Genomic DNA, 12,974 nt, shown 5'->3' with positions numbered 1-12,974 from the left:
GTGACACGAACGCTTGTGCTCTTCCTGTTAAGAAATGTTAATGATTTATTGACAATGTCGGTAGCAATAACTTTACACTGCTTCAGTTACATAATGCCTTTGAAATATTGGGAAAGTGATTACTGGGAACGAAAAGCAGGTCTGGCTTCAGCAGCCCGAAGGGGAAAGAGTTTTTATAGAGAAAAGGGGGATTTCCTTCAGGAAGAGGATCCCACCCGCGTGGCTGAGGCATTGTATTGGGTTGCCACCTTCTCCCCAGCATCAGCCTCCTACCCCAGTATCAGCCATCTCTCTTACCTGAAGTGCCCCAAGGCCAACACCTTGTTCTTCAGTAGCTCCTGAAGAGTAAGGCTGAACCTGAAAGGGCTGAGAGCTTCCTAGAGCCAGGCTTCTCAGCTGGCTTCCCATAGCGACTCCTGCCATGGACCTCCGCACCACAAATGGCTTGCTCTAGGGTTTCTTATGGCTTATCTGGCTGCAGGTGACTTAGGGGCATCTGTTACTTCTCATGCATTTGGTAAACTTAAACATCAAAACCATCTTAACCGTTCAAGCAGGTTTATTTTGTGCATTTTGAAGAGTTGTGGAAGCTGTACCTGTAGTTTCTGGAAGCTCTTGTAGGGTTTTACTCTGGAGTGTGCAGGCAGTGAGGGAACGGAGGAAAGCAAATGGGTCTGTTGCCTCATGAGCATCCTGAGTTTAATCTTACATTGCAGCTGAAACTGGAAGTCCTTGGCTTAGTGTGGCTCAGTGAACCTGACCTGGATGCCCACAGACTGTAGACTTTGAGTCTGAGGACTCTTTGCCTATAGTTTTTAAACCCCTTAAAAACTCATAGGAAAAAAGCTCTTCTCTGCTGAATAAATCTGGATGTGGAATATTTTTGTGACATGGTCTGTTCCCCATTAGCTCAGAACAAGGAAAATTCATCTAAAAAATAATTAAAGAGACACTTTGGCATGGTGTCCTGAAAGCGGTACCATGCTGTAGGTTCCCAATTCCAGAAATGTGTTTCTTCTTAAGGCCAATCTTTGCACAAAATTAAGAGAAAAATGAAACCTAAATTCAAATTGTGACCCAATCTAAACAAACAGAGAGTGTTTTTCTTCCTTTTTTTTCATCCCTATCCTTCCCCCCCTTCCCCTCTTTTTAAATTTCATGCCATTGTTATAATCAGCCTTAGTAGAAGTAAGTTAGTGGAATGAGGTAACACAAACCCAATATAGAATGCGGTTTAAAGTACTGGTTCTTGAGCCTGACAATCTTTCTCATTTTTCAGTTGCATTTTTCTGATGGCAGTCTTGGTGAATTTAGTGTGGGCAAAAGATGATAGACATAGGAAAGATGGAGGCTTGAACCTGGGCAGTGAATGTCAGTACGTGTTTTTGTCTCCTGCATCTCTGTCCTGGTCCCTCTGGTACCTTTGGGTGGGTTCTAGGTGAGGTTTTCAGGAATGAAGGCTCATAGAATCCAGACTGGTTTGGGTTGGAAGGGACCTTAAAGCTCACCCAGCTCCAACCCCTGCCACAGGCAGGGACACCTTCCACTAGAGCAGCTTGCTCCAAGCCCCTGTGTCCAACCTGGCCTTGAACACTGCCAGGGATGGGGCAGCCACAGTTTCTCTGGGCACCCTGTGCCAGCGCCTCAGCACCCTCACAAAGAAGAACTTCTTCCTTAATTCTAACCTGAACTTCCTCTGTTCGAGTTTAACTCAAATATCCCCTGAGCTTAACCTAGATCTCCTTGTTTAAGTCATGATGTTCTCCACCAAATCACATCAGAGAAGGCAATCAGAAGGGATCAGATCAACTTGATAACCTCGTCTATACCTGACAAGGTTGGAAAAAGAACAGTTATCACTGCAACCCGGTAGAAACTTAGCAGTGGAACATGTAAACATCAACTCCCATTTAAATCCTTCACTTCCACTGATGCAATTGGAAAGGTGGGCTCCAACATACCTATATAGCTCTTCATTTCTGGTTATTTGCCTCAACCTATACCATGGGGCTCATCACTCCACTCACCTTTAGCGAGAGCTGTCTGTGCTCCCCATTAAGTCATTGCTCTAAATTCCACATACACCTTTTCCTACTAAAAGCTGGCAATCTGTTATTTGCCACAAAACATGCGCTGTTTTGGAGCACATGGCATTTGAAGGCCTGAAATATTGTGAATGCTCCTAACAAAGGTGATTTCATTTGTTGTGAACAAAAAGCCTCTCTATTTTTCATCATTTAGCAAACTATTCTGACAACAACTCAAATCTGATCACGTTAAAATCACTCCAGTGTTGTTTTAGTGGTGAACTGAATTGAAAAGAGTTTGGTATCCTAGAAAGAGTCGCTAACCTTTCTGGGCAGGTCCTATTGCTTTTAATAGCAAAGGGAACCTTCCTGTATAAATATTGTGAACTCTAGAATTTAAGGAGATTTGTATTGTGCTATAGAAATGTCCTTTAGAGAATTAATTTTGAAGCCCGTAGGTTTAAATGTTTTCCAAAAATAGCATTGAACATACACAGGGCTTTGTGCTTCTGTGCCTATTTAGTTTTGGAGAATGTTTTCATGTATTATTTGGTGCGCTTTTCTTTCTCCTCGTCCTTTTTTAAAGCATCGGTGGCAAAGGAATGAAAGGAGGCTATTTTTTGCTACAGGATAAATTTTGATACTTCAATTCCAGGTTTTTTTGCCTCCTGAGGAATTTTCTATTTTGCTGAGATTCTTAACCAGGTCAATCCCGTATTCATTGGTTTAATTACCTGCCTTAGCAGTGGATCCGAGCTGCCATTTCAGCAGTCCAGTTCAGTTAGTGTGTCCAATTCCGTGCACAGATGTACTCCTGCAACAGCAAGCAGTTTTCAAGCGAGCATGCATGAAAAATCCTCCAATACAAACAAGGTTATAGTTTTCTCAGATCCAATTCTCTGCAGCTTTTCTAGCTGTCCATATGATGTTTTCTGTTTCTCGATGCTCGTGGGCAAACAGGGTCTGACACTCGATAGCGAGCTGTACTGCATCACAGGGATCTGCTACCTATCACTGGAGAACAGGGTATCACCTCAAAGAGCAAAGGGAAGTTTAGAAAACCCTGTTAAATGCATTAACAACGAGCTGGGGATAAAGTCAAAACCCTGCTTAGACGTTTCAATTGAGAGTTGCCATACAGCTATAGCCAGTGGTGGGTCTTGGCTGAAAATGTATTTACACATTACGACAGATAGAGATGGATTTCACTAGTTTAAATGCAGCTTTAGTGCAGACGAAAGCAATAGGGGGTGGCGGGGGAAGCACATGCTGCCACTACCCTCACATATGGCAGTTGTTTCCTCTAATGCTTGCTATATTATATTTATTTCACTCAGTGACATACCACAGAAAGCCAAAAAAAACCCCAACCTGCAGCTTTTAGTGAGGGCTGTCCTCCAATTTCATTGTGTTTTGCGTCGGTTTTCTTTTTCCTTCTGCTTTTTATCTGTCTGGTTTCTATTTTCCACTCTTTCTGTTCTTTCCTTCTCTGTTTTGTTTTGTCTTGTTTTGTTTCTTTTTTGCTGTTTTTGAGGAATCTCAGTTGCACTGAGAAGCCTGGGAGGTATGAGTGGAATGTTTTGATTTAATACATCCTTGCCTGAACTTTCCTTTGACAAATCAATTAATATCTGTGGATTCTGGGGGCAGAGGACTGCTGGGCACAGGGAGATGAGGCTGCTGTGAGGATGGGGAAGCTTGGCAGCACGGCTGGGATCAGGAAGGGAGGGCTCAGGAGTGCTTGCTTCAGGTGCAAGGGGATGACAGGTAAAGTTATGAGATTCTTTCAGATTCTGAGCTAAGCACCTGCCCGGATACATCGTCCAGGTAGGCAGGAGCTCACCTTGCTCTGCAATGCCAAGTCTGAACTCCAGGTTTAAGCTACAATCTGCAGTTTGGCAGAGTTTTGTTCCAATACTGGTCTCGTGTTTGTACTGATGTAGTCTGGGGCAGGACTTAGCCTTTGACTGCTGATGTATGGGTGACCCCAAGGACCCAAGAAGAGATGAGGATCAGGTACCTGCTGAGGCCTGGGAGCATTTGAGCCAAAGACCCTGCATGCTGTCAGGATAAACTGCTAAACTCAGATCTGCTGCTGAAGGCTGTGACGGCTCCTGTATGGAGCCCCACTTGGCTCCATACCTTGTGTGCATGGGGCTCTGCAGCTGTGTTTTTCAAATGCCATTCAAATGAAAGCAGAAAGGGGAAATCCCATTTCACTGGGAATCGCTCTCAAATGCACAGAGAAGCTTTTCCTCCGAATCCTGTCTTTTGGCTTTCTTGCTGCAGAACGACACGCAGCATCTTTCTCTTGATCAATTTGTTCGTCGTTTCCTTGATGATCGTCTTCAATAGCAAGACACGACAGGTTTCTGTTGTTAATCCTGTTGGTGCTGGCATTGAAACAGATATTTAGTTTAGGGAAAACATTTGGGTTTGCTAAACTTTCTTGTAGATGATGCCCGTGAATACCAAAACATGGTCTGATATGTTTGAGTTTTCTAGACTATTCCCAAGCCGTGTATTTCCATCTGGCTGAGTCCTGCTGCTTGTCTCTCCCCATACATATGTGCCAGCACCAGACTTCCCTTCTGGCTTTCCCTTCCCTGACTGCACACTGGGGGAGCTGAGGGAGCAGAGCTGTTTTCTCCATGCCCACCTCCTGGACCTACCTCTCTATTGGTGGCTGATGCCACCCTCCCCAAGGGAGCCCACCCTGGTGCATGGGGCTGGAGCTGCTTCTGCTGTGCTCCTCCTCCAGGACAGCAGATAATGACCTCTCTTTAATGTTTTAAAAGTGATGTATGACTAGAGGAAAATGTCAGAGCAGAGCACTGGAAGACTGATGACCTCCCATGTATCTTCTGAACAGGTACCCAGCTAGCAGAGGCCCCATATGCAGTCCCCCTCCCCTCTTTGCACCCATGCATGCTATTTATCTTGTGGGGAAAACATTAGTAGGTCTAAGAGGGTAGTTCAGGCTCCTGAGCTCACCCAGTCCTTGACCTCTGGGCTGAGGCTGGGCTGTGGAGTGGTGACTAATGAACAACAATTGCAGGGGTGTGTTTTGTGTTGTGACTATATGCCTCTGGGTGGAATGTATCTGCTAAGGTACTGTACGGTTACAAGGGCAGGGGAACCCTCTGTAATAAGCAAGTCCCCATCTTTGCTCTCTTTGAGTTATATGATTCTCTGGTGCTGTTGGATAAGTTTTGGTTCAGTGAGAGAGTCTTGTCTTCTTTCCCTGTCACCCTCCTGATTTGGTCTTGGCTGTTTTGGGAGCCTGAGTGCTCCTGCGCATCCCAGTGATGGATTTGAGGTGGCCTCAGTGGATGTCAGGGTGAACTTGTGGGTTCTGTCATGGATGCAGCTCTTGGGTTCCAGACTGCAGCCCAAACAAACTGAAAGTTCTCAAGGGTGAGTAAAGCAATGGCCCCGTTGTCCTCCTGCAGGTCATGAACCAGCTACCAGTAACTGCAAATCAGTAGGAGGTGCAGATCATAAGGAATATTTCCCTTCCTAGTCAGTTGACTGCATGTCTTGCTCCCCTTTCCCTCCCAGACAGATCCACTTCTCTTTCATTAGTATTAGACCCTGAAGTACCGGAGGGTGTATTTGGGTGAGCTGGTTTGGCAACCACATCACACATCTTGCACTCTGGAAAATCAAGGGATCTCCCTGTGCACTTTCCTGGGTTTTACCTGTTTTTTCCAAGAGCATCACTTCATGTCCCCTCTTTCCTCCTTGGGCAAACAGTGCAGAAGCATTAAAACCAGTGTTCTGCAGTTCTGGGTTTCACCATCGTGGTTTCATTGGAGCATCTCAAATCTCTGGGTGAACGGACTTTTAAAGCAAGCATTATTTTAACCTCCTCAAAGGAAAGGGGAAAGTGAGGCAAAGAGGTTTTGTGTTCTTGTAGGGATTTTAAACCTATGCAAGAGGGTCAATGGGCTTCAGGCAGGGCTTTTGGTATAGAGGCAGTGCCTGGAGGCCCTGGGGAGGGTACTGGGAGCTCACTCCTGCCAAGGACACTCAGGGATGCTCCTCAGTTATCTGAGTGATGTGGGTCTATCTGGGTATGGTGCTGTGGGCACTTGCTGAGACCCAGGATGTCCTTCCTCCTCTCAGGATCCTTTGCTTTAGGCTGTGAGTTTGCTGCCCCCATCAGTCTGCTGATTCAGGAACCTGCCTCCTTCTCCTGTGTGGTGCTCTCCTGTAGCACATGTGGCCCTGCAGAGGTGAGAGGCAGAGCGTTTGGCCCCACAGTTGCCCCATGGGACCTCCTTGGGTTGCTCACATAAGCCCTGTGCACCCTCACATATGCCCCTTGGGTCACAGGGATATGACCCTGGAGTGGCCACGGAGCATCAAGTAGGTGAAGTATATGGTGGTTCTTCTCTTCATGCCCAAGAAGCATTTAATCCAGGCAGACCATCCTGAACACCCATTATTGGGTATACAGCCCAAATTAAAACAGCCCCACCAAATCAATCGGCATTTACATGGTTTAATTGAAGAGGCAGAATGTGCCCCATCACTTACATCATCTACTGGCTCTTTTTGCTCTCACTGCAACGGTGTAGAGATTATTACCCCATCCCCAAGAACGTATTTCAAGAATGTGATGGAAAAAAAAAAATAATACAAAGAATATGTAACTTTTCTGGAAATACGATATTTCATGAGGGAAATTTGAAGGATAAAGTAACTGAATTCCAGGCAAACAGGCATCAGTATTGTTAGGAAAAACAGCTCTCTGCAGGGCAAAAGAGAGTGGCATGCCAGGTTTAAAGAGGAATTTACAGCCACTGACTGCAAATTACCTTACAAAATTCCTGATACCTTCATGAAGTCATCAATTATGTGTTTAGTCTTGCTTGTCATTTATTGCACTTGCTAATTGTTCAGTAAACTTTTCTGGCTTAAATGCTGTATTTCAAACTGACATGAAGCTGGTTTATTGATGTAGATTGCCGGAGTGTGTGGTTTATGCGTGGGACAATGGGAGAACCAGCAGTAGAAGAGTCTCTTATCCACTCATAAAGGCAACACAGTGCTGGTGATCGGAATTCTGGTCAAGTTAGTGCAGTTGTATGGGATTATGAGTATGCAGGGAATAGTTATAAAAGACCCTTAAAATCAGGGTTGTTCTTAGTGTGGAGTGTGACAGTAAAGGCAGCACACAGGCTTTGAATCATTTGTCCTTTTTTAAACGGGTGGAGAAAGGGCAGATAGAGAAAATATGTGAAAAACTGGGGAATTTACACTGAGTCCAAATGAGGTCTTCTGTTAAATCCTTTCCAAGGCACAACATGTTTGGCATGTTTGGATTGTTGGGGTTTGAGTTATTGGCATTTCGGCATTTACTTGGGCTTACGAGGAGCTGAAGCCAAGTTCCACCTAGTGCAGCCCCTGTCTTGGTTGTGACACCAAGCGAGTGGCTCTGTCAGTCCCTAAGTGAAATTGGACATGGTGGGATTCACAACCCAGAACGCCCGAATCGCTTTTTCTTTGAAGCTATCCTCGGCTCTTTGGGTTTCATTCCTCGCTATTCTGTGGAGGCAGCGTGATTCCTATCATACCACTGTTGATTGCATAAAATATTCCCCGAATCCAACACGTTGCCTTAAAATCTGGTGTCTGGGCCCTGTCTGATTCTGAGCAGAGTAGCTCTTGGATTGCGTTTCCATCCTCAACCCAAGCCAAGTTCAGGGAGACTTGATTGGGGTATTGGTGAGGGGTAAGAGCCATGCAAATCTCTGCTGTGATTGATGGAGTGGTGCTCAGTGAAGACAAATATGTACAAATACTTGCCCAAAATAGTAGGGCCTCGATTCAGCTGTAACTGGCAGAGTTTTCAGCTTGACTTTCAAGAAACATTGTTTTTGATTGACCTTCATGTGAGTAAGCTGAAGAGCCAAGGCTGCTTTTCGCAAGGAGAGTTTCAAGCAGTGGAGAATCTCCCCTTGTATGCAAAATTAGGAACTTTACTATATCATGAGCGATTAAACCCGACCTCCAGGGAGCCCAAAAGAATGTTGTGTGACTTCCTTGCCTAATGAACACAGAACAAATGTGAGAATGTGTACATTCCAGCAAATTGTGTGCTAATTGGCCTTAGAGAAATGCTAAATATGAGGAAGAAATGGGAATATAATTTCAAACATATTTGAGAGGTTTTGCAGCCTCCTTGCTAATAAGAGGGGAAAAAAAGAGTCAAAATTCAACAAAACCATTATTTGCTATGATTTATTCACTCAGCTCTAGTCCTGAACCTGGGAGTTATTGGCAGCTTCAGCTAAGATTCCTGCTGAGTATTTCTAGTTACAATGACTGTATGCAGCATGTAGCTCAACGCTGTTTTTTTGGCATCATATCATAAATATCTATTTTAATTCTTGTCTCTATATGTGTATCTAGGGTTTGGTGTTTTTTCCCTTTTTCTTGTGAAAATGACTCTAGATGCAGGACAATATCCTGCTCCCTTTACTTAGGAGAATACTCCACTCAAGTTCAACAGTAGGATTATTCTCCTTGGGTAGAAACCCCTCTGCCAGAAGGCCCGTACATCACTTAAGTACTGGTTTAAGCAGAGAATAAGTGTCCATCTGTGCAGGGTAGAATTTCAGCTGTTGTCAGGGAAGTTAGATTTGACCCATGGACTTAAGGAATTGCAGATTTACTCCCTGTTCCTAAAATCCCATCTCTTCCACTCTCTGCTCTTTACCACTCAGGATTCAAGAGTGTATGTATCAGTTATTGCATTTTCTTTACGTTTTTGTTATGTCTTAGAAATAAAAGTGATTGAACATGTAATTTGTGCACTAGAGGTGAATTCCAGCTTTTCATGCTCTGTGCTGTATGAGAAGCTGTGCTTTGGGCTTTTCCTTTGTAACAAGGACACCCCAGAACTTGTTACTAGAGTTGCAGTCTGATGCATTGAAGTGTTGCATTTTGGTCACAGTGGAGCTCCTTTTTCCAGTAATATCTTAAGAAGAGACAGAAGGTCAAATCTGCTCAAAATGAAATGGTACGGTGCCATCAAATGGAAATGTTTCAGTCCTTTTCTTAATGATTTCCTCCAAGTCAGAATGTCCTGAAGAAGGGTTGTGATTTCACACGATTAGCTTTTGCTACTGGGAAAACTGGAACCTGCATTATTTTAGTTGAAATGCCTGCCAGTCCAGACTCGATGTGGGCGACATTCCTTAGGACTTTGGAGGAGTTGCTGAGTGGAGAAGCACTCCCCAGCAGTTGGTCTCATCCTGCTTTAGCTCTTATTTGAATAGATTCACTTTAAACTTCCGGAGTTGTTGTTTGATTTACACTGTCCTTGATGTGTTGAATTGGAAGAGCAAAGTGCAGTACTTCATCTATGATCTTAACTTGTTCCTCCCAAGCAGGCACGTACGCAGGAGCATCCTTTTTGCATCCCTCTGAGTTCTTCAGGACGTTTATGGGAGGTTGTACCGCGGAGTTTGTTTCCTAACTAACAATTTCCTCTTGGTTGTTGAGAGGCTTAATTGCTTTGAGGTCTCCTACTCTAAACTGTGTCGATGTTGCCAGTATTTTGTCGTGTAAGTGGAGCTGTTGTGGAGGGGAGGTATGTGTGCTTGGAGAGGGGCTGCTCAGCTGTCGGTCCTGTTGGTTTCTGGTGGGATGTTATGGATATACCAAACATCTCTGAAAATGCCACTTGTACATTCTTGGGTGTTCGTAAATTAGTATAAAACTGAAAAAAAACACCTCTTGGAAGCCTTGCAAACATGCAGCAGCTCCTTCATAGACTCACACACTGATTTGTGTTGGAAAGGACCTTAAAGCTCATTCAGTTCCAACCCCCTGCCACGGGCAGGGACACCTTCCACTAGAGCAGCTTGCTCCAAGCCCCTGTGTCCAACCTGGCCTTGAACACTGCCAGGGATGGGGCAGCCACAGCTTCTCTGGGCACCCTGTGCCAGCGCCTCAGCACCCTCACAGGGAAGAGCTTCTGCCTAAGAGCTCATCTCAATCTCCCCTCTGGCAGGTTAAAACCATCCCCCCTTGTCCTATTAATTTTCTCTCACTGAAAAAATTACTTTCATTAATTTTATCATGTATATTTTAAGTGTGAACAGTCATAAATAGCTCATCTTAAAAGGGTAATCTGCAAAAGCAGGAAGATTACAGTCCCAGGGAAAGTGGCTTGTATGATTGCTGTTTATATAGAGTTTATAGGAAAGCAAGATGTACCAGTTGTTACTTTTGAGATGGAAGAAGAGCATGATGTGGGTTGCTGGGTCTGTGAATGGATTTGGTGCGACTTGACTTGGTTCTTCTGGACTTCTAAGTGTCCCGTGGCCCGTGAATTCAGAGCATGCTACTGCTAAGTCATTTCCACTCACTAAGTACTGGGAAAAATCCTTTTTGTTGCCATCAGGGGGAGCCTTTGAGACCTTTCAAGAGGGAAAAAAAAATGTATTAGAAAAAAAAAGAAAGGAGGAAAAGAAAGAACCGTCCCAGCTCAGAACCAGAGATCTCCAAAGCAGCAAGCAGCAGAACCTTACCTGTGGCTCCAGCTGAGCCAAGGAAACCCGAGGAGCTGAATTCCTTAGGCTGTGAAACATTAGCAATATTGAGAGAGGATTTTTTGACTCAAGCCACCAATAAATTTAATGATTTATTTTTTTATTATGGTTAAAAAAAAAACAAAAACAAAAACACAAACCCAACCTAAATCCAGGAGTCTCTGGAGCATTCAAAAGCCAAATCCTGCTCCGTGGCTCCAGCTTCTGGAAGGCAAAATGCTCTTCAAAAAAGCTTCACTCTCCTTTTAGCTCCTGATGGTTCGATGGGGACCTTTTTGATGCAACATTTGGATTAGCTGCACACAACTGCACTGAGGGGGACCACAAAAGGGGGAGCCCGGCTGATTGCATAACTTTAGGAAAATCCTAAAAGAGCGAAAGAAAGATATAGGAAAAAAAAAAAAAGAGAGAAAGAGTGAAAAAAATAAAGGGGAGAAAGAAAGCAAGCGGGCAATTAAAAAAAATATCTGAGACTCAAGTTTCAAGACTCTTTATGTGCTGCAGAGGAGCATAAGGTTTACCAGCAAAGTGCAACGGGGAGTCTGAGAGGAGAAATAGCTCTCTCTTTTGCCAAGAAAGAAAAAAATAGGAATGTGTGTTTTGGACTGGACTGAGCAAGAAAGCTGGGGAGCTGGTGGGAAGCGGGGTGCAGGATTCCTGTCACATTGATCCATTCATCTTGATTGTCTTCTTTAAAAGATAAATAAAGGGGTGGTGGGAGGGAAGTGATAGGGGAAACAAGAGGAAAAGAAAGGGGGGGAAAAAGCAAACAGCAAAAGTGTTTGAACCTCTGGAGCTATCTGCTCCTTCAAGCTGATTGATTAGTCATGATCCCTGCAGTTTTAATGGGAATCATTCAATTGGGAAGGTGGAGCACCCTAGAGTAGATTAGCATATTCTTGTTTACTCATCTTCTGAGGGGCTTTTTTCTCTTTTCTTTCATTTTGTGGAGAAGAAGGGGGGGGGGGGGGGAGGCTGGGGGGAAGGAGGGGGCTGTGCCTTATGTTATAAAGGAGGCCAAAAAAATAAATAGATTAGAGCATCTTTTGGGGGGAGGGCAATCAGTGGGGCTGAGTCTTGGAGGAAGCTGGGGGGGTTGTGTTGGGGGTTGTTTTGGGTTGTGTGTGTGTGAGTGAGTGTGTGGGGGGTTGTGGGGGGTTTTGGGGGTTTTTTTGGTGTGTTTTGTATTTTTTTTTTTTTTTAAGAAGGAAGGGAAAAAAAAATAAAGGGAAGAAAATCCAGCAGAGAAAAGAAGAGAGAGGAATTCCAGCTGTGGAGGAATAGAGGAGAAGAGAGATAGAGAAGGAAGAAGAGAGGAATACATTTCAAGCAAGAAGGAGTTTTGATTTATTATATTTGCATTTGTTTTGAGAGTAAAAAAAAAAAGGGAAAAAAAAAAGAAAAAAATCTATAAGCAGGAAAAAGAGAAAGAAAGAAAGAAGAAAAAAAAAAAAAAGAAAAAAGAAAAGAAAAAGCAACTGAGAAGGGTTATAAAAAGAGCAAATACCAAGAAGGGTGAACAAGAGAAGAAAGTCAAGGCAAGGAGGAGCCCAAAGCTGGCAGATCGGGAGGATTTGCAGGGGAGAAGGGGGGGGAAGATTGGAAATGCAGCTCTGGAGTTTGCTGCTGCCTCTTGCGCTTCTCTGTACAGCCCTAGCGAGTGGACCCGAATGTGGGATGGACGAGCGCTCCCGCAGGGCGCGGAGGGACACCAGGCAGAGCCGCCCGCCCCACCACACTGCCCCGGGCACCTGTGCCACCAGGTTAGCCCGGGGCAGGCGCTCCCCGGCCGGGCTGGAGCCCGGGCATGGCCCCCGCAGGAGGCAACAGCGGGAGGTGAAGGACGCCGAGGAGTCCCTCACCCCGAGCAGGGCGCTCTATTTCAGTGGGCAAGGTGATCAGCTGCGGTTGAAAGCAGATATTGAGCTGCCCCGAGATGCCTTCACTTTGCAAGTGTGGCTGAAAGCCGAAGGAGGACAGAGATCTCCGGCTGTCATTGCAGGTAGGGAGTTGGTCGTGCCTGTGGCTGCAGCATCCCTTGTAGGTTTGGGGAACCGGAGCAGCCAGCTGTAGGCGTGCGTGTGTGTCTGTGTGTGTGTGCAGTGTGTGTGTTGTGTGCGTTTGGATGTGCCTCGGACACACACACGCAGAGGGATGGGAATGCCTGTGCGGACACGCTCGGCTGCGTTGGGTATCTGTGTCTTCGGTGGAACACTGGAGCTCTGCAAAGTGTCTGGAAGTCTGTGCTGGCAGGAAAAGTTATGTAAACTTTTGCATAGGGAAATGGCAGTATCCTGGGTAGTTCCTTTACTCTGTGTGTATGGAATAAGACGCGGATGGGTGAGAGCGCTCTTACGGTGGGTTTTTACCTGATTTTCAC

General features: G+C 45.1%; 1 protein-coding gene across 2 annotated transcripts in view; it reads left to right on the top strand.

The window, feature by feature from the left end:
- PAPPA (pappalysin 1) overlaps positions 1–12,974 on the top strand; it is a 365,052-nt gene that overhangs the window by 171,638 nt on the left and 180,440 nt on the right. The window contains exon 1 of one of the 2 annotated variants that reach the window (XM_061477060.1): positions 11,816–12,596. The exons of the other annotated variant lie outside the window; for it this stretch is intronic. Within the exon in view, the coding sequence (XP_061333044.1) occupies positions 12,200–12,596 (397 nt within the window). The 5' untranslated portion in view covers positions 11,816–12,199. Of the gene's footprint in view, positions 1–11,815; positions 12,597–12,974 lie in introns of those variants that run through there. 2 annotated transcript variants of the gene reach the window in all.

Source organism: Pezoporus flaviventris, unplaced genomic scaffold (genome assembly GCF_033815535.1).
Source record: "Pezoporus flaviventris isolate CSIRO_AGI_PZ_B2104156 unplaced genomic scaffold, CSIRO_AGI_Pfla_v1 ptg000097l, whole genome shotgun sequence".
NCBI classification, from domain to species: Eukaryota; Metazoa; Chordata; class Aves; order Psittaciformes; family Psittacidae; genus Pezoporus; species Pezoporus flaviventris.
The sequence above is the reverse complement of the archived record's forward strand: the minus strand, read 5'-3'. Positions and strand labels throughout refer to the sequence as shown.